Raw genomic sequence first — 23,316 nt, 5'->3', positions numbered from 1 at the left:
AGTTGCAAGGAGGGGAGGAAGCTTAGAGTAGCTTGGGTTTTCCTCACCTTCACATTAGATAATTTAGTACCTCATTGGCCTTTGTACTATAATGGCAATAGCATGGCCAATTCCTGTGACACACACTGAGGTCCTACGTGGAGGTCTAACAGTGCAAATTAACAAGTACTTGCTCAAATGTGCTTCCTGTGCATATCGAATTTGCTCTACTGCTGTTTTGTAAATAAACTGCATGCACAAACCCTGACAAATGATTATGATCACTTCACATATCTAGCTGCATAAACAAAAACCCAGCAGCAATAGTAAAAGACTTTTCCACTTAGAACAAGGTATCTATAAATAATGACATATTGTTGAACTGGAACACTTTGTTTCTGCTTTCTTAGTATGTTTTGACACACAATGTGTTAGGACTGACTATCTCGATTCCCAGAAAGCCATGGGCACTAAAGAAAAATGTAATATATATACTTCCTGCAGCACGACAACTTTGCCAAATTCTGACGTAGCAGATTACAGTAGTAATTAAATTCTCCATGTGTTCCCATGATATTCGTTTCCATACTAACTATACTTCCCTTTCTTGATGTGGTATGGTCCTTTATCCCCTATTTATAAAATAGGGAATGAGGCGCAAATAAATTCACCGTGATTACACGTGGAGCTTGCAATGATAATGGGAATTAAAGTCAGATCTGCTGAACCCATCAAAGTAAGTACAAAATCATCTTTTATAGGGCAATAAATTCTATAGCATAGGAAATAAGTCTATTGGACAATTCAACAATATGTTCTACCACAGTAATCAAATATTACCAGAAGACCTCAAAGACAAGCGGGGAACCTTCTTATTGCAAAAAGATATGTCCTAGCTAAAACACATCCTCTTCTAGACAACACCCTCCATTACGAGCAGGTAATAAAACTGCTCTGTTCATTCTTCGTCATTGTTGCTACTTAAAATGTAAATAATATGAACTTTCACTAAAGATAAAAGAATGCATGAAGGTTTGTGTTCCTTGAAAATGGTGTCTAATTCACCTAACTTCAAATTAGGTGAAGGCTGTTAACTGCCAATTGAGGCAAAGATGAATGCAGCAGCAAATTTATGCTTTCCCAGTAAAAACAGACTGTTGCATTGCACAGATAGACTCAAAAACTACACTGAAATTCTATTAGAAGTCAATGACAAAATTAATAGTATTTTCATGGAGTAACTTTATCCTCAGTCACAGGAAAGTGATCCCTCCCATATTGTTTCTTACTTTCATATAATGGTCTACCACTATCTCCAATATACACAGAAGTCAACCACCACTTGCCCTTTTTACTGTCACATTCCTTCGTTTCAAACAGCCTACCTCATACCTGACCTACCTGCTGGCTTAAATCTTCTTTTTATCAGACATAAGGTACTTGATCCAGCAAACCTTACCACCTCAGAAGCTGGCAGAGACTGCTTCCAGGTGGTGGTGGTGATACGCTAGATAGGAACTCATCAAGTATAATTTGATCTATACAACCTCAGTATTGCCATTGCAGAAGAGTGAATGACTTTCAGGGCTGGAGGACAGGAAACACATCCCCTTAAGTACTGGACTCCTGACATGATTTTGATTGAACTGAACATAGCAAGTAAAAAAAGAGTACTTCTGTACCTACTTGCATCACAGGGACCAACACACATTACAAGTCAGGGAATTATTTTAAGCACGTGTGAAACCATTTTTAATAAAAAAAAGTCGATTCTCTAATGCCAAATGCCATTTTTTTTTTATCTTAAAAGGTATTTGTAAGGCATTAAATGTTACAATGATAAATTCCATATTAATCACTAGTATTATAAATGAATGGTAAGAACAACTACACAAATTTTATATACTGCCTCTAACCCTCATATCTAGAAGTAGTTTGGTATATAAATACATAAACCTATCTGAAGTGGACATTTCCTTGTCATACATGGAGAAATATAAGCATTAAAGTTACAACATACCTAGAAATTAAGTCACTATAAAGGCTGATAACAGGAACACTGGCAACACAGCTGGTTTAAGACATCACCACCGTTGTGCTGCAGTCCTTTACCTGTCACTTGTGTCAATGAAAGTTTTTTTGTGGAGTTGCACTATGAATCAGGTTTCTGAATGATCCGAGCTTAAAAAACAAATTAAAGAAAAATGTATGAGCATTTAGAGAGAAGACGGTTTTTTAAGCATGCCAGATTATTTCAATGCAAAGTTTACAGAATTGCCCCATAAAGAGTTTCACTGACACAACTGAGAAGCTACTGAGCTGCAGCATGACATTAGGAATCTCTTTAAAGGAATCTCTCCCTGGCATTCAGTGATGTGCTCAAACCAGCAGACACGGTGTATAAAAGTACAAAAGCTATGTTGAATTATCATATATGGGGATTCCACCTTGTTCCATATTTTAAGAGAAGAAAATTTTAACAACAATCATTGAGAATTCCAAAGCTTGGGGAAATAAAAGGGATCTTGGGATCTCCTTTTCCTAGTCCATGTGGACTGTTTAAGGAACAGAATATCTGACATAACATATTTATATTTCTATGCAAAATTTAAAAAAGAAGAAAAAATTGCCATGTAAAGACTCAGAAAATCATCTTCAAAATTCAAAATATTGTAAAAGTCTGAAATCTAGAAAATATTTTTTGTTATAATAAACATTTTCTTTAGCATGAAAACATGTTAAAGATGTCCCATTCCATTATAGCAAACCTCTCTCAATGATGTAATTTTTGTAACTATTAGCTCTTACAGTATTACATAATGCATAATGAAGTAGCATTAAAATTAAAAATAAAACAAAAGTTAGACTTTTGAATCTTCAGTGCATGCATATATCTTGAGATTAATATAGCATATCTTTAATCAGAATTTTTCTACAGAAAGAGGGTATTCTACTGCTTTAATAGTCAATCTCAGGGGACCAGAATAATTAAAGATTTTCCTTGTGGGTTTTTTTTTATTATTAAAAAAATTTCTTGATGTAGGAATATCTTTTCACTGAAAAGATAGGGCCATTCTTCTGCAAACATTCACCTTTTCTCCAACTCCAACCAACTCCAACCAAAAGGTTCAGAAATGGTTCAAACCCTGTGTTTTAAGTAGAGGAAGGGGTTTGAATTTTCATCACTTACATAAAACAAGTCAGTTTGTTTTGAAGAGTGTATGTATGCTTTAAAAAACAAATCCATGCCTGAGAAGGAAAGAAACTGAAGACATATTAATTAAGGAAACAAATTTATTCAATATATTCCATTATTCTGTAATGCAACATAGTGAAGCAGAATAGCAAAATAAAAGACATTTATATTCAAATTGCTACTGCTTCCAAGCTCCCTGATAATAATAATTTGTTTTCTGATTTATTGCAAACATAAACCAGTTAAGCTACTAAAACAAATATAGTGATCTCCTTTCTACAGTGTTTTAAAACCCATTGTACAAGAGCTAAAAATTATCTGCACACATGCTATATACAATATAGTCTCTGAGTTAAAAGATTTGGAGTTTATAAGCTGAAAATAAAAATTGCTGATGAATTGTGTTATTGCTAAAATCATACTTTATTCTTTTTGTATTAGTTACCCTCAAGTATATCTAATGAATCATGTTCGTTTTGGAAACTTTCACACACCCATGGAGCACTGAAACCCTTTCAGTTACGCAGTCAGGCTTCCCTCTAATGGCTTTTCTACTCAGCGTGCAACCTGTAGAAACTGCAATTGGGTACAACTATCAACACCTTAAAAAGGTAAAAAGAACCGCTTAACAGGGACAAAGTCAGCTCCACTCTAAATAAAGTGGTCAGGTTTAGTTTGACGAGATGAGAAAAGGTTCTTTTATACAGTCTATAGCACCACATCTTTTTAAGTATCAAGCCAGTCCTTCTAAGCAATCTCCCAGAATCACTATGCTCAGAAAACCTTATTTACTGACTTTTTCTCATGATGGGGAAAAAATAGACAAATGTCTAAAAGGGCAGCTAACACAAATGTGTTCAAATAAAACATTAGCCATCTTAAGAAATGTAGTTTGTTAGATGAATTGATTAAAAAAACTGAAATAATCATGTTCTTGTTTAGGAACCAGATGATCTTAAGATTGGAAGATATGCTGAAATGTTACTATGAAAAGAGTACAAGGCAGAGTACTTCGTGTCAAAATAAATCAGTAACTGAACAAAAGGTAGCATATAGTACCTTAGTTTAGAAAAGGAACTTGCAGGATCACTCTAGCTATGTTTAGATTACCACTATAAATCTGTCAAGCCAATAATCTCTGCACTGAATGAGTCCCAAATATTTGCTCAATAAATCTAAATTTCGGTTGACTTCACACTGGTCACCAACTCAGACATAAATATGATCGAATAGATTGGACATGACCCTCAGGTAACAATATTATGAGACCAAGAATAAAGATAACATTATTCCAAAACCAATTTTCTTCGATTAACTGATTTCCTGTATTGGGATTAGAAAAATAAGTTAGAACTTTTTTCTATCAAGCTGTCGTCCAATTAGGCTTCATGCTCGTTTTAATGAAAATGCGTGTAAGAAACATCACCCAGATGTAGTCTGTAAAAAGGATATAGCCTAGAGGTACAGATAGAAGGATATTGCTACAAAGCACTACTCTAGCACAAACGTCAGAACTCAAAGCAAGAAGCCAAAGTATTAGCTTGGAAACAAAATCACATCTAGATGTTGAGATTCGCTGATGTTGGCTCTTAAAATTCTATTAGAAATTCAACAATTAATATGCTGAAAGGCATTTACCACAAGAGGGAAAGAAAATACAGCCTACTTTTGGGGCCAGGCAAAGATACAGAATCAAAAATCATGAAGAAAAAAAAAAATCACCTGTCTGGTCATCCCATTTTCAGTGCAATTACCTAAACTACATAAACCACAATGATCTTTGCACTTACAGACTCTCTCCCTCTCTGTAAACATATATGCAGCACTTCTCAACTTGCCCAAAAACCACTGTTGACTTTAGGTGCATTTTTTATAGTTTGTAACAGCTTCAAAGGAAAAAAAGACACTAGAGAACATTTTTGCTCAAGAAGTGATTTTTTTTTTTTTTTGAATGTCACAATGTTCAGGAGCAAAAGCAATGAAAATAAACACTGGAGTGTTTCTTCTTTTCTACCACATACAACATTTTCACTGTTATAACCCACAGTTATCTATTAAAAAAGATCTGCGATTCAGCAGCACAAGAAGTCAGAATTTTCAAGTGCTGGTATTTTTAAAGAGCTAAAAATCACTGGAGAGAAAATATAGTAATAATAAAAGACTCAATTCTTATACATCTGTCAGTCTCAAAGCATTTTGACAAAGGAGGAGGCCAATGTTATCTCCAGCTTACACGGAGGAAGCAGAGAGACAGAAGGGAACTAACTTGGGACAAGACACAGGACACTGGCAGGCCATGTGGACCTAAGAACAGATTCCAGATCTGTTAACAACAGGGAACTGGGATTAATACTAAGCATTTATGAAGTACCAGTTAGGAACTGACCATAAAACTGACCACTAGAAGAAATACATGAAGTTTAAAACAAAGAACTGATGTCACTGAAGAAATAACGTCATTAACAGATGAATTCTGGAAAAGACTGATGCAGCTGTTTAAGAAAGTTACTGCTCCCCAGATATTTGTTATCACCCTCTGCTGGAGGTTATTAACTCTAAAGAAGAATTGTAGAAAGGGAATATGTCTCTGGGCACTTCAGTGCATTTCACAGTTTTAGTGGAATTGCCTGTTTTACTCTAAGGGAAGTAACACCTGGCAGAGGAGCAGCACAACAACTACTAAAGTCACTGCAGCAAGATTAACCAGGAATCACTTGCCAATAGCCTCAGAATAAAGAAACCAGAATTGCAATACTGACTTTGCTACTCTCTTGCTGTACGACTGGGCAAATCTCTTACCTGCTCTTTGTCCCTCAACATATGACATCAGCATACTTCCCTATATTGCACATGTACTTACTAAAGGCCTCTGCTGAAAGAGGCAGTAAAAGTAAAGAGATGTATTATCATCATAACACTTAGCAAACCTTACAGAAGTCACATCAGAGAAGGCATGATGTACCCTCCACGAAAAGTATAATTAAAAAATATTACAAGATATTCAGGATCTTCCTTGTACATGCTTCAACCCTGCAAAAGTTGTAATTTATATTACACCTCAGGAGCAAGCCAGGAAAAATGCCCTTTAACCTGCAAAATATATTTACTCAGAAACATCAGACATTTCAGAATTGCTGCTCTCAGTCCAGTATAAAACTTGCAGTAGGCAACGGCACACTTTTCACCAACAATATTCCACTTAAGGAAAGTACTGTTTCAAGTGCTTCGCCAATATACCTGGCCATTATTTGATCAACCTAAAAAATTCTAACATACATCAGAAAAAGAAAGCTTCAGGACAGCATAAGAGAGCACCCTGAGAAGTGGGATAACTAGAGAAAAAAATACTTAATACTAAAAAATATGTGAAATAATTAGCACCTTCATACTAAATGCTACAAAAAAAGAGTTTACTTGTTCAGGATTCTATTACAAATTCCCCAAACATATCTGAGAATTTGAAAAAAAAAAACACAACAACAACAAAAAAATCAGTGCTATTGTATCACTGTCTTTGCAGTATTAATGACGTATGGTAAGTTCCTACGGCCATGGCTTAAGAGAGGGAAACAGGAATTCCTAAGCCTCATGTACCAGAAAAAAGCACATACAACACTTACCTATCCCATACAACTTTTTCCCATTTTGGGACAAAATTGCCTTCCGGATACATCCTGAAGGGCAATCTACATCTGTGTCAGTCCTATTATAATTCACGATTTCCAGCCATTTATTACTAAACCAAATCAAAATCAGAAGAAAATAAAGCTCTTGATTTTTTGTAGCTTCATAATATCATGTAATTGATTGAAGTCACTTCATAGAAGGATTAGACATAACGATCACCTATTAAACACTCAATAACTCTAGGTCAGAATAATCCAGTAACCGAAGTATGCAACTGAAAAATGATCCGTGCTACAATTTCCCAAGCAACTTTAGATAACATAACCGCTCTCTGTCAGGCTAACTTACTGGTCTCCTATATTTATGTTCTGCATATAAATACAACCCATACTGAATTATTTAGGATATGAAAATTATTGTATTACTTCTCCCTCCCACAGATACATGTGTCTTTTAAATATCTTCATGTCATTTCAATATCCTTTGAGTTACTGTAATTCTACCATGCAAATTAATTTCTTCAGATTTTTTTTGCACATTTTCTGAAATTTTTTCATTTCATCTGTATTTTCAGCCACTGAGCTGCCTTAAACCAATCAACATATATTAGAGGTACGCTGAATCCATCATGACAAGAGGGCTGCAGTCCTGCACCAAAAACTACATTCAAATTTTCTTCAGCCATATTACATTTTCAATCAATATGGTCTCCACTTACTTCAAGGTCTCTTCAACCATTTTTTATGTTTTACTAGCACTCCATATTCGATACACATTTTTACAGTCATCTTTACCAGTTATGATAGGTTCTACTTACCCATTTTTTTTTGTTTACTTCCTAGCTATAAATGCTAATTTATCTATTACAAATTTATTTCCTCTGTCCTCCCTGACGTTTGCATGATCTCTCAGTTCTGTTTCAGCTCTGAATTTTAATTAAATATGTTGTTTGTCCACCTCATCCAGGTCATTAAAGCATTCAATAAAATCAATTTCTGTAGTCACACAAGGGACCACTCTCACAAATCACTCCTTATGTAAAGAAAAAGAAAAGGAAATAAAATGTATCTACAGATACACATAGAATACAGAGGTGGATATATACAAAATGTATATGCATATGGGATATCCTACTGCAACAAGGTGTCTAAGACTCTTGCACTCATAGTTTTGTATTTCTAATTAATTGGCAACAGCAAATTATAGAACTTCTGCAACTCAATCTCATGTAACTAGGCATTTTAAAGACGATTGACATGTACAGCATTACAATTTCTGAGAAAAAATACCATCCATTCAACATGTTTATGATACAGAGTTACAAGCAGAAAAATCTGAATGCATCTGTTGAAATGATGCAAGCCTCATTTGTCCTGTCATCATTCTATCCATGACAGGGTTATTCATTAAATGTATAACTTTGGCCTTGTTGATCACTGTATTTTGGCAATTATCACAAATACTAACAACAAGCTAAAAGTAACTATAGTACTTACATTGGTGAGGTGAATGACTCCTTTAGATGTAACAGAGCAGCCCATAAAACCAACATACTGCAGCTCAGGACAATGTTCAGCAAATGCTTTCACTGACTGATCTGTCACCTACCGAAAAAATAAACAGATAATAGTTGAATACGTGATATGAGTATATACACAATAAAATCCAAGCTGCTTCTCAATAACAAGGTCAAACTATTCATTAATAGTTTTATTATCATCACTACCATTTATTCTGAGAGTTTGAGAGAAAACATGAGGTATGCACACGCATCTATAGATATGTATGAAAAGAAAGAAAAAAAGATCATCTTTGGAAGAGAGCAGGACCTTCTCTTTGGAGGAGAGAAAACAGAAGAGGCCAGAATGATGGCCATTGAAATTCATATATTACCATTCTCTTTATCTGCAGATTAAGGCAAAAGTCCCTTTATTTTTCATTCACATAATTATACACAACCATTAAATATCAACAAATTTAAGATATTGCCATCCAGCAGACTCACATGATACCCATCACTGACTGCACTGAACCTGAACTGTATTATATCTTAAGTTTATATTCTGTTTTTAAGGCATTTTTTACTAAAAAACAAAGCCATACTACAATTTATTAATAGTTTTTAACTTAAACATAGTGTCTTGGCCATTTCCCACATAAAACTAGTATCTCATGGTAATGTACCATTCTGTGTCCATTATCAGTTGAATGAAGATGTTACTTTATTATTGTGGTATATCTATTTCTACAATTCTTTTTGTTTTATAATTGAGTTTGTCTAATAAAATTTAGTAGCTATGAAACAACAACTATTACATAAATGTAATGTTTTGTAGGTAGACTAAATATTCAAAAGGATAACACTTTGTGAACTTTTGTCTTTTAAGTGTTAGCTTCCACTACAAACACTTCTGTGTTTTCCTGAAGTTAAACTGCAGAAAGTATTTCCTGTTTTTCCAGAAAGTTATATTAAGACTTGTCTTAAGTCAAGAAAACCAAATTTTCATTATTTTTAGTTTTTATTCAGTTGAGTACTTAACTAGATGAAGGTATTAACAAAAGAAATATTTGTTTTATTTTCCATTATTAAGAACAAGTATTTTATTCCACAAATATTTTATTTCATTTAGGTCCTTCTAATCTACTTCCAGATTTTTAAAACCTGCATCATACAGTAAGAGCACAAAACCCATAACCTCTCTTTTAAAATATATGAAGCCACTAGCATCAATATTCTTCTGATTAAACAGTATGTGCTGAGTGCACATGCATACATTTTCTGTTAGATGCTTCAGATGAATAAATACTTTTTTTTTTTTTTTTTTTTTTAAATAACCACGAAACCTTTTCTCTACATTTATAGTAAGCTCTTCATGTTAACCCAGCAGCCATCCTGCTGTGTGCGCCTTGGACTTTTAACAGGAAAGCTATGGGAAGACATTCCACACTTCAGAAGAGAGAGAAACTTTTTTCCCCCCCTCATTAAAAAAAAAACCACTGAAAATATGCATACATACACTACACTTATACAAGAAAACACACATGCATATGCCTGGTGTTACATCTCTGTTCATTTCTTCACATCTGGCTACTGTTAATTTCCTTTAAAGGACTGATTGAACAGCAGAGGAGAAGATCTGTACTTCATTTAATGCAGGCTGCACTACTACAGAGTCTCCTAAATGATGGGGAGAACTGGCAAGCAATTTCCTTGAGACTCCTTCCAGGATGCAGGGAGACGTGAGAGAGGCCGCAAGCAGAGGATGGCCGCACAGGAGAAGGGAACGGCCAGTTTCAAAGATGATGGAAATTAACGTTTCCACTGCAAAGTTTGTAGCAACCAAGGAAAACACTAAAAGTTGCTGAAATAAGAGGACGCCTAAAGTAAAAAGACTTTAATGTGTTTGTTCACTTCAAGTTTCTTCTATCAAGGAGTATTAGCTTACTGTCTGATAAACAATCCACTGCAGCAATTTAAAACTTCTTTGGTGTGTTTGGTTTAAGGAGGAAGCAGCTCCCCCTCTGTCCTGTCACAATATTGCATGAATACAAAGATCTTTCTATACTTTAATATGAACATCCTGGAAGGAAAGGAAAATGCAGCTGAGCTACAAAGAACAGACTGAACCTATATACACGTGTAGCTAGCTTCTACCCCTTCAGCACCTGTCTCCAAGTCCAGCCATGTAATCCCAGTGTAGGGTTACACGGCTCTCACAGGGTAACCAATAATTCAGAGTACACCTTTCGCATACTCCTAGGATCTATCTCATTTTTGAACCTCCTCACTGTTCCCTTTGAAGGGCACCTGCATCTGTGAAAGCTTTCTTTCCTATAAACAAATACAAAATCCTGGCACCTCAATCACATATATCATTTCTAATTTTAACAAGACTATTTTTCCTCATTTCCATATTGCATGCTGATACCTATTTCCTGTTAAATCTAATTGCTTATGCCCTTACATCAGATGCTATACTACAATGCTTTACTGTCAGATTTGTTAAAATAAATATACCGGACATTAGACAGTTTTACTGAAGAGCGTAGTAGAGGCAAGAGTTGATCACACAACGTGTTTTCTTCTCCAAACCACTGAAAGTGAGCAGTATCCCCTCCGAAGCTCAGCTACCAACCTAACTGCTTGCATGTGCATGACAGGTAGCCATCAATCTAGACCCTGATCTTTCTTCAGAAGTCCCTCACAGGCAGAATAATAAAGATTCTCCAGGGACAAGAGGAGGACAGAGGGAGGAGAGACAGCCACACAGACAATTAATAGCTTTTCAAGTTGTTCAGAGTCTGGATATGGGCAGGTTTTTAAACCCCTTGAACGTCGTATTTAGACATAGCTGAATTTCTAAAATTCTAATTCTTGACCTACTTAGTTTTATTACTAAACACCCAACAGCTATAAAATTAAAGAGTATAAAATTGTCACGGGTACCTTTAAAACACCTCCACATCTTCCTTTTAACAAGCCCTTTTTCTGAGCAGTATATATTCTCAGTGCAAATGCTGGCAATGCAAAACTCTGTTCTGATTTTGGGACAAAACACATACTCTCCAGCCAAAATGCACAACTAATGTCTCACTGTGTCTGGAATTGTAAATCCTGAAAGCCTGGGGACATTCTGGGTTTGCAGGGATGTCCTATGGGTTTCACAGAACTCAGAAGCAAAACAAATTTTGAGATACCTAGCCCACGAGGGAGGCTGAGGTGAATACACACGCATGAACAGTACTGCCGCTGCACTGGGCATCGCCTCCGTGCCCAGTTCCAACGCGCCTGACCGGCACAGCACTTCACTGCACGCTGGCAAAACACTAGCAAAACATATTTGTGAAAAAATAGCTCAGAGGTGAGGGATGCAAAGAGGATTATAAGTACAACGCCACATTCAAGCGGTTTTGGTTTGCAGTTACTGAATGTGGTTATAAGCCAAAAGCACTTTTCTTTAAAGCAACAGTTTCTCAGTAAAGATGTTTTAGTTGCATGCCTGCCAACTACAAGCAAAAAGTATGCCTTTGCGGTTTGGGTATTTAGAAACCAATGAAACTGAAAATGAGCCCAAAGGAGGTGGAACAGGTTCAGGTAAACAAGTTCAACCAAAAAAATAGGGTAGTGATTGTGTCTTGTTTGTACAGACCCATGTCGCAAGTCTACTTACTTCATCAAATAACCAGTGTATTTTAGTACGAAATTTCTTTTTTGATTTTGATCTGACAGGTTCTTAGATCTTCATCTCTGCACATACCTTTCAGTTGAGTCAATAGCCACACCAGCTGTTTGGGAAGATTTTGACTGCTGAAAGGCTTTGACCAATACTATTAGAAACCAAAGAGTGACAGATTTGCTCTATTCATAGCACCAGGGGATAATAAAAATGGCTTCTGAAAACTCAGGAAAGTTTTAAATTTAGGCATAGAAAAACAGAAATTCAGTCCTTTCTTATCAATCTCATTAGCTTCTCTGCAGAAAATAAAAGAAACCCTCTGTTCAGCTAATGAGATAGGAGGAAGACTCTGTTACAGTTTTGCTCTCCTCTCTACAGAGAACTTCAGTACGAGTCTTTTGTTTCACACAGCTTTGCACTAGCCAGTAAGGAAATGCATTAATAAACAATGAATAGTATAAATGCCTAAGATCACAGATTTACTACAGAACTTAAAACTTTAAAATACAAATAATTTCTTCCATACAGGTGACATTTGGGGTCCATAAAAGCATTAAAAAATTGATGTTTGAAATGTAAATAACACAATTACTAACTCTCAAAGTATTTTCTGTTTGTTCATACTATGGAATTATCTGCAGGCTAAACAAACATGTGAACAAATAGTTATAGTAAAAGTTAACAACAGTACTTTGACTATCAGCATTAAATAGTTTACAGACTGGCTGTGAAACTTTTCAGTGCTTGTTAGATGTTCAGCATCTATCTGGCTGGGAAAAGGTTCTTCATTTCCTCTCTATACCGTGCAAGCCTCATGATTTTCCAGGTTCCAAAAATTATTTACAACCTGTCAAAAGTAGTGTGGTATTACCTGAATATACCTTACATTACTGTGGTAGGAATAACAATTTTAGACAGGCATTTTGCTATTGCAGACAAATGCTCTTAAATCTTGGCTTATAAATAACTAAATAAAACAGCACTGCATTGAAACTGTTGATGCCTTTAAGCTCTGTCCAATAATAGATCCCATCCTTTGCTGTCAGCCAGCAAAACTCCACTAACTGCAGGAGTTGTTTTGATGTTTTAAAGAGAAATACTGTAAAAAATTTTACCATCAGCACTGTAATCTCACAGCCTGCAATCTTTACTATACTAGCATACAAGAGTATATAATTTCTTTTTCAGCTCCAATGTCATTCATAGCAATTGATATTTTAACATCATGGTGCCCATCCACCCAGATTGTAACAGAGGTCACTTGGTGTTTTATTTAGTGAGCTACTCTTAACACAACTCCACTCTCCTTTAATTGTGTTAGTGGAGGAAACATATATATTTTTACATGTATACACACACACCTGCTGTTTCACAAGAAGAACAGTTGCTTTTCAAAAAAAGATTATGGGCTATGAAGTAGAGAAACACCTGATGAAAACATTGTTAAACTAAATATCTGATGAGAGGGTATAAAATTACGATTTGTATTTTGGCTTTTTGTTCTCGTTTCTTTTCAGAGGAGTATGAGCATGTACTAGTTTGGACTTCGTTTATAAACGCCACATAGCATTGTGCAGCTAAGTATGTTGACCAGTCAGAGTAATTAATAACTGAATCCTACCTATTGTGATGTGTGTACGCTTCCAAAAATATAACGAAACAATGTTTGTAGGTAGAAGTAATATTTTTCATAGGACTTATTTGTATAGTGGGGAACAACGCAGACAAGTTTCAGACAGACCTGAAATAGAAGCAGAGCTGAATATGAAGCTAAAATTAATTTCTAAGATTGAGAACAACTACTCTACTGCTTAATTAGACACTCTTCTATTTTACCATCTACAATGCCTAGCTCACATATATATTGACCTTGCTTGCCTATATCCTTATGCTGTCACACCTACTATTACAGTGCTACTACGTAACAACATTGCATTTTCATCCTAAATGAGGAAGTGAAAAACTTCCTAAAAATGCTATTAAAAATGGCTATATATATATATACACACACAAACACACACACACACACACTTGATATTCTATATTTAAACTCTTTATACATGCAGGCCAGCCCACTATTTATGCTATGAACAGGTCCCAGGAACGGTCATCTCCTCTATTGTAGAGAGGTGTTTTATCCTCCCAAGAGGTGACCTATTCTGCGGAATGAACGAAGGATAAGTACCTGATGAAAAAATGCATGGAAAATTAGGGATAGCATGTATGCAATGATTATGTAATCCTAACTCTGTTTGTAACGTAACATGTAACTGCATCCTTTTTCCTTGAAGGTCTCTTTATCACTCAAGAAACAGGAGAGGCCTATGAACTGTGAATTATAAATACAGCTTTTGGAACCAAACAGATATTTTAAACAGAGTATGACCAACGGACATTCAGACATACTATAGAAACAGATGAGATTATACGAATCTAAAACAGATTACCATAGAAAATATTCTACAGTTCTACTAACATGACTCCTGTCAATAATGATACAGAAATTCACAGCTAATTCTTTTATAGATTGCAGTAGTGTTCTTTGAGGAATCTTTAATAACTGGATTGTCTTGTCGACCTTCATTGACTTTCATTCATCCTGTCTTGCTTGATGTTAGTCTTGCTTTGAAAAAGTAATGTAGGATGATGAGGAGAGATTTATAAGTTATGCACTAAAGCATTGTGAATGGGAAATACATTGGTCTGGAACTAATGGTGCAGATTTTGTTCCTATTAAAAAGATCTATGATAAGTGAGATATAGTTTAATCATTTTCTTTTTATGTATTGCAGTCTATTATATATGAATTCCAGCTCTGCAATGTTTTACAGGATTTCAATATTTTGGCTATTCTGAATTACATTCTATAAGTATTAGTTTATTTTACATTCTATTAAATAAATCAAGTAGCAAAAAGGAGCAGTTCTCAAGCAAAGATGATTATTAGACAAGAAAGTTTGAGGTACAACAATACAAGCTACTTAAATTCCACCTAAAAAGCCTAACAGCTTATAAAAACTTAGAGAAGCTGAAACAAAAGTAATTGGAAATGAATAAAGTGATAGGAATATAAATATGAGTTAGAATGGAATGGGTACCATGTCCTCTTATTCATACAGGTGCCATGCAATGTAAGTGCCTCTTAATGCACAATTTTTCAGGCAAAATACATAAATAAGAGTTTGAAAAACATTTTAAAATCTTCTTCTTCAGAACAAAGACATTTCCAGGATAAACTCCCGACAGAGTAAAATATGCTGTCATCTAAGCAGAAAGCCAGTCTCCCACAAATGCAATAGGTACGTGTACATGCACAGGTCAGTACTAACAGTGGAGTAAAACCCCTTTATTCCCAGTTCTCTACCCCATAAATCTATGCCTCTCTTGAATACACAGCAGATTAACCATACTTATCTTTGGACAGCATGGGAAGAAGGGAAGAGTCAGGGAGGACTTGCCTGATTTCTGCTTTATGTTTGATAAGCTTGGAAAGACACAGGTTTACCAAAAGCTGAAAAGGTCATTCGGTCCTAAAACTTACCTGCTTTCCTTGTGCATAAATACAAGTTAGAGACTTACAAGGCCCACATACAATCCACTCAGAAATCTGCCCTGCGCGAAGCATGTGGCCAGGTCCTCCAAAGATATGTTTTATACCACGCAGTCAAACAAGGTGCATTTTCCTTGGTCTGTTTTCCCTCAAATCCTATCAAACTCCATGCATGCTAGAACTGACCACAATGTGCAGATAGGCTAACCTGCATCTGAATCCACTCAGGCATCATCCTCTGTTTCCCCCTCTTTTTATTAAAATTCCTGAAATACACTGACATTGTGAAACACAGGCAAATCACACAGAACACAGGCATTTATCCTGGACTAACTCAGCTCACCAATTTATCATCAAAAGGGGACGACACCCCCCCACACACACTCACCATAAAACCATGAGACACCTCAAAACCAGATATATCTTTATCTAGTATCAGAAGAGGCAAGCAGGCCAGCCACTATGGTTCTATCTGCAGGAATGTCCCTAAATCTAACTAAATAAAAAACAAACACACACGCAATAATAAAATAACTTGAGAGAAACTGCCTAATGCCAGGGGTAATTTTACACAGGTTTCTCCAGCTGAGCTTGTTTAAAACTTGCACTGCTACCTCTGTACTAAACTGTAACTACACCATCAGCTTGCCATGATGTAAGGCAAAAAGCTGTTGAATTAATTACACCTTGTCAAAGGCTGAGGATAGAAATAAAGGCTAGTCCCTGCAAAGAATTACCATGCAGACTGATTAAGACAGATGTTCCCTCTTTGCCACATAAGGAAAGATGATGTTCGTCACACCCAGAATTTATTACTCAGATTTTTAACTTAATGAAGACACACAAAACACTCCCAGTCATAAAAAATTGCGTTGATTACAAAAGCATGAGACATTAACTGAGAAGGAGCTCCAGGGATACATCTGTTTTGTTTTCTCTCATTTTTATAGTGGCATCGTTTCTTTTCTTTTCTCCCCACTCTCCCCCCCCCAATCAATTCTTCTCTCACTGATCAGGTCCCCTGATAATTATGATAATATTAGCACAACAACTCTAATGTGCTATATTAAAAAATGTGTGGTTTTTTTTTCATAAGGATCTCTCAAACCACTAAATGGAATACAGTTTTCAGTTAGCTCTGGAGTATCTTAAGTAGATGAACTTTATTGCCTTGCAAGCTTGACCTAAAAAAAGAAGATTTCCTAAACTGCTCTCCCTTTATTTCTGTGTTTTAAATTGGCAAGTGAAGCAAAGCTTTCTCTGTTTCCAGGATGCATCGTCTTAAAAATTGTCTCTTTTGGCTAACACTTTTAAATGACTTTTTAAGCAGAGGTTCAAACTAAGAAACAGACCATAATATTACACTATAAATTCAAGACTAGTTAACTTTATACTATAAAGCATACACTTACCAACATTTAAGATTACATATACCTTCCTACTCCTACTACAAGCAAGCTGTTGCCCTCGAGTACTTTTTTTCTTTTTTGTGCTCATGTGCTATTAATTTCTTTCAACAGCTAAGACTACTGCTAAAACAGCTCGTGGGCTCAGAGAAGGCCGTTCCTTCAGCGCTTGGGGATGAACAACAGACAATCCAGATCAAAGCGCCAAAACCAAACCAACCAACCAAACAAACAAAACCCAAAAACATGAGTGGTGTGGTAGGTTTTTTGGTTTTTCTGTGTTGCTGTTGCCACCCTCTTCTGTAAGTTCTCTCTAATGGAAGTATCTGAGAAACACCCACGGAAATCGAAAAAGAAAACAGTAGAATATTAAGATAAGACCTGATTGATCAATTTTTGACCTCTCTCCTTTCCAGTAGGTGAAAATAGAAAATATTAGTATTCTGGTCTGCCCTTAGTGGGTAAATGGGAAAAAGAAGAACATACATCAAAGACAACATAGAACTTGCCATAACAGATGAGCTTGAAAAAAGATTCAAAGTAATGCATCCCTAAAAAAAGTGTTCACCGTTTCATTTTTAATCTGAACTCTTAAATTGTTCACTATCATTAAATTCATTTCCACAGGAGGCTGCAATACTCACAAAGCATCCACTTTCAAATATAATCCCTAAGTGTATTCCACCAAACATGCCAGGGCACTCATTAGCATCTATTTCAACCCTTTTTCTATTTAACGAGGGAATTTCTTAGAAACAGATTATACAATTTGGATGAGCATGAATATAAAACTTAGTTTAAATTAAGTAGGAATAGGACACAAACATATTTCACATACACACACAAATATAAGAAGATGGGACTGTTTTGCTCTCCTTCCCCCAGAAAACAGAGGACCAAAATGGTGAAAAATGAACTTTATGTTTAAAAGATTTCTCTCAAATTTAAAATGGAGAAGGTTTTCACTACTGAAAAGTAGTGCTACATAGTCTACTTTTCATGAGCAGGTGCTTAAATGATAGTGGACATACAAGCTCTGACAAAGCAATTATTATTGGTAAAGGTGCATTTAATTCATGACCCCTTATTGCAATCACAAAACATTGATATAAATAAGGCATGGATAATCCATCATCATGCTCGAGTGTTCAGGGCACTCAAATTTCATTAGTGAACAGGAGCAAGGCATGGCTCATCTTAACTAATTGCCACCGGACATACTATATATTTCTTCACATTCAATAACACATATGGATAAATTTAACCATTTCCTTGGTCAAAATTCAACAATTCTCAATTTTAACTTTAAGTAACAATGAAAGATCAGGCACTCAAAGTGAAGAAATATAAACATTTCTATTCTCTCATCTCTGAAAGAAACAATCTAACTGAAAAGGAAATTATCCCTGTTTTTTAGTACCTATTTGTGATGTTTAGGGTATATCTTCAACCTTTTCACAATCTGGGCTTATAAACTTTGATTGCTTTCCTTTCATTACAAAATCAGTCTTCAATATAAAAGTGCAGTCGTTCATAAAATAGAATATTGCTGCTGACTAATGGCAATAAGACTTGTTTCATTATTAATTGAAAGGAATGATTGTTAACTGATCAATTTAGGTGACTTTTGTTTTTGAGAAAACAAACAAGGGAAACATTATTTTGAGGCCAAAAATAAACCAAAGATTTTTGCACAGTATTTTCAGATGAATTTACAGACCGTTTTACTTTATTTCAGAAACCAGTTCCTTGATATATGTCTCACCATTAAAGCTGAAATGTAAACATGAAATACAGAAGCAGAACTTGGAAACTCGTACTCATTCAAGTGAACCTCACAATACGAGCTATTCCATCAAAGTCAATAAATTTAAAGTACTCTAGATTAATGCAATAATGAAAGCATGGATGCCTTAAGCAGCATGCTGAAATTCAGAACTGTGACTTTCAAAACTCCTATGTACCTGCCATGCAGTATCTATGAGGCAGCACCTCTGTGGCTGTCCCGTTTTGATATCAGAACTTAGCATCTGCCTGGAGTTCTGCCCTGCGCACCCTGCCAGCTACCTCAAGGTCCATCAGATCATGCTGCTTGTATAAGGCTCTTTGCAACAGCATGCCACTTTTCTTTCTTTTTTTTTTTGTTTTGTTTTTTTTTTCCCTAGAAAATTTGAGAGGAGGAGAAGAGGGAAAAGGATAGCGCTGCTATCCTTTTCCTTCAACCTCATCCATTACCTTCCAGCTCATACGCTAAGGTAGGCTGTCTGCAGCTTTACAGAAACACATTTGCCTACATAAGAGGCTAAATAGCATCATTATGAGATATATATGTGCCATGGCATAGCCTTTAAAATAAAGGACCTGTTCAGTTTTTAAAGAATCACCATAGATGCCCACAGCAAGGAGGGGATTCTGGGCTGGGAATCTGGAGTGCTTCTCTACAGCCACAGCTGAGATTTTGAAGCCTTGGAAAGGGGTGGGATTTCAGACACTTTCCATCCTCCTTTTCCTCCTTTTGCTATTAGGTACCTGCTCGTGGTTTCTGTGGATCCGGTTCTGAAACACTGAACTACTCCCCCCCCGCCAGGGGTTGTATACACAGTCTGTATACTTTTCTTGAAGCTGAGGTTTCCCCTCACAAGACTCTGACACTGACTCACAGCACTTAAGACCCTTTGTGGATGTGGGCTTAAGTGTTTCCTCGCATGCTAGTGCAGTTTTATTCTAAGTTTACTCTTCCAGCAAAGCAATACTAACCGATAATATTTTCCATAGCAGAAATCTAAAGTTAGCCTATTTATGTTTTGCCTGACATTTCATCATCTATCTCTCTATTCTACTTTATTTCCTTTTTATGTATAGCCCTTACATGTGACAAAATATCAGCAATCCACAAAAATCTTACTACTTTCAGCACCATTACATAAGTCTTATAAACTACCATTCATTCATAAATAGACAAGTAAGTGCTTTAGAAAAAGGTCAGTTTCATTATGATTTTTGCCATTTTAATTGGATATAACATAGTTATAAACAAAATTTGTCCTAAAATTGCCTCAATCTTTCAGAACTTACTGAAAGCCTATTTATTAACTCACTGGAAAAAAATGTGGCTTGAGTAATTACCATGAAGTGACTACTCACAATACATATTCATTGATGAAGAGGTTTGATTGGTGAAGAGCTCAGAAAAAGCAGTAACTGCTTCCATTAAACCGAAGGAAGAGAAAAGCATCACTACCTCGCGGTGCTGTAAGCTGTTTTCCATGCCCATGTTTTTTCCATGATTACCAACAGTGATAGCAGTTCGTCCTGGGAACTGCGTTTTCAGCTACCACTATAGTACTGTTGCTTCATAAAAATCAAAGGGCTCAAGAAAAACTGCAAGTAATAAAAAAATAAGCTTTTGCTGCAGTTTCTGCAGTATCATGTATGAAGTATATGCAAATGTGGATTGCTTTTCTGTTTCTATATGCAGTCAGCCTTCTCTCCCCATACTCTTAATAAGCACATTCATTTCTTTTTTCCACACAGCTCTCTTCCATTTCTTCCCTTTCAGGCTCCAGCTGCAGCTGGCGACTATGGCATGGCCTTCTAGCACCAGGTTCTCTTAATCATGTTGCTGCACTCTGGGCTCTAAATGCAGACAGATCCTAACTAGACCCCCTGAAATGACATGTAGGGCAGAGAGTCGAAGCCAGAAAGCCTCATGGTGAGCCAGAGTAGCCCTAGCTCAGAGCTGTGCTACTGTGGCTGCATTATTTCTGAAGAGCAGGCAGACCTTACTTGCTTCTGCTCACAGCAGGGTCAGGGTAAGCTCACATCTGTCTGCAAAAGCCAGTATGAACATCACCCGAATTGCACTTCCTCCTGTAAAACTGCTGACCCCTTGCTTTAGATCTTTCACTGTGTTGCTTGAGCTTTCTCCTTGGAAGGAAGGTACCAAGGGCGAGAAGGCAATCTGTCGGGATGGCAGGGAGGGAAACAAGGGAAACCAGAGCAACTACCTCCCAGCATGCAAGCCAGCAAACGGGAAAAAGGAAAAAAAAAAAGGACTAACACCCTGATTGTACTGATCGCAGAGTAGCTCTGTGGCATATTCTGGGCTCAAGTGAGATTCCCTCCTTCCCGATGGAGACAGTAACAGCATTATTGATAGTTTCTTAAAGGAGATTGTAATGACAAAGTAAGCTGCCAGAAATGCGAAAGTATTCTAAGGTTTCTCTGCTGCTCGATCTGAGGAAGACTTTTAATAAGAGGGTTCAAAACAAAAGGCACAAGAATTGCTATTGATATAGGTTATGTATTCAATACACAGATGATAAGTTTCCCGTCAAATATCTATGCAAAGGACTGGACAGAGCCTACACCTGTAGAAATAACTTGTCAGAGTGACTTTTACAAGGAACACATGGCAATACAGGCTTCACTAATAACCAAGATTTCAGGACTCTCTTGAAATACAGCACTCTGAGTAAACAGCTATTAAAAAAGGCAACATTAATGAACAGAGAACCCATAAGCAAATATTTCATAGCTTGAGTACAAGAGTAATAATCTTTAAGAAGTATGCAAGTTAACAAAAGCAATCTCAGTTCCTCATGTTCCTGACTTACGGAGTTTAATGGTTATTACACTAACATACTACATAACACACACTATATTTCAGAAAATGCATCCTGGAAGGCGAGTCTCGTTCTAGGAGAAATATATATATCAGTTACAACTATTAAGAACTGTAATGTGCTTACACTTTTGCTGTACTTTTAAATATTGATCTAATTCATGGATAAAATAATTTTTATTTTTCAGGGATACTTCAATAAAGAGAATCGCTAACCAGGTTTTAAACTTTTATGCAGTGCCTTAACTCTCCACAGTATGTCAAGTATACAGGCGGGCCATTTCCAAAAGTTTTACCACTAAACATGGATATAACATTAAGATGACAGACAAAAATAGAAATAAAGAATTAACAGTTTAAATGACAGAAGAAAAATGAGAATTATAAAGTAGGCAGATCTTACACATTCTAGCATTTAACAGGCTTTATAAAAAGGAATACAGAGCTTGTAGCTGGAAATAAAATTAAAAATAATGATGGAAAAATAGATTTTGAAGAAGCAAATACCAGTATCTTGCATACAGGGGGGAAATAAACATTGTCCAAGGAAAAGGGAGAAATATATTAAAAGAGAAAGGAAGATATAGGCAAGAGTAAGGACTAATGTAGAGAGATGAATGGAATATAACTTTGGTATGTTTATTTTTTTTATTTTATCTGTATTTACAACTGCCCTCTTCAACTACAATTTAAATAACAAACTATTTTAAAATACCATATATGTAAAAAAAAAAAAAAATCAGTATAATCAGTTGAATAATTAACTTAAGTGAATCATACTTTTATCATGTATCCTTTTAAAATGTGTTTGGATTTAATATTTATTTCTTATTTTGAAGAATATTGAACAACCAGTTACAAATAATAGTTTCTGTTTTAACTGAGGATAGTGCGTGGCTATACAAATTCCTTATAACTCATCTAACAATTTTGAGATGCAGAGCTCCACTTAGTTCAGTTAAGCGGAGCACAATGGACTCCTTCCATTTCTGTGGCACAGAGAAACTGCTTAGTTTTGTTCTTGAGGTCTCCTGATGACAGCTACCAAAACAGATGTGTTTCCCTTCCTATTTTGATCCATCTCCTGACTTAATTATTACTAAACCAAACGATATATTTAGAACTTATTAAGTTTGAAATAATAACTAATTATAGACAACTACTATCTTCAGAGTGGTTTAAATGTTTGAGTTAGAAAACAAGTCTCAGTTTTCAACACAAATTATTGCTGATTACACGTTAATTAACTCACAATTTAATAAAGTGCAGTTTGAATGCCCTTATATTGAACAGGGCTATCAAAATACCTTGTTTGCTGCAAAACTCAAATAAAATTGTAAAAATAATCCTTTAACTTGTAAAACATTGCCTTCATACCAAAAAAGACCAAAAAAACCCCAAAAAACAAAAAAAAACCCCATCAAGATGTTGTTTACTCTGGATTGGAAAAATACTGCTTCCAAAACAAAAACTCTTCATCTTTCCTCAGACAGCAATTATACAAAATCTACTAAACATTAGAATTTCAGAAAAAATTTAAAAAATTACTTATTTAATTGCAGACGGATAGGGCCATTGTATTACAAATGATCTAAGGAGAGGCGCACATCAGGAATACTGTATCTTCACCAAGGGTTTGGGGAAAACTAAGTGATGTTCAGCATTTTTTTTTTAACAAAACAGAAGACTGTAAAAGAATTTCTAAGAATTTAAAATAATATCTTAGTCATAATATTGTATCAAAAAGACAGAGGTGT

The 23,316-nt window shown here is 35.7% G+C and overlaps 1 protein-coding gene across 2 annotated transcripts in view; it reads right to left on the bottom strand.

Annotated features, from left to right (window-relative positions):
* The window catches only part of LOC112995245 (F-box/LRR-repeat protein 17-like), a 303,486-nt gene that overhangs the window by 199,624 nt on the left and 80,546 nt on the right, over positions 1–23,316 (bottom strand). For both annotated transcript variants that reach the window (XM_064502865.1, XM_064502864.1), the window contains exon 5: positions 8,299–8,406. In XM_064502865.1, coding sequence (XP_064358935.1) covers positions 8,299–8,406 — 108 coding nt within the window. The remainder of the gene's footprint in view (positions 1–8,298; positions 8,407–23,316) is intronic.

The sequence above is a fragment of the Dromaius novaehollandiae genome, chromosome Z (assembly GCF_036370855.1).
Source record: "Dromaius novaehollandiae isolate bDroNov1 chromosome Z, bDroNov1.hap1, whole genome shotgun sequence".
Taxonomy (NCBI): Eukaryota; Metazoa; Chordata; class Aves; order Casuariiformes; family Dromaiidae; genus Dromaius; species Dromaius novaehollandiae.
This window is presented reverse-complemented; position numbering and strand designations above follow the sequence as displayed.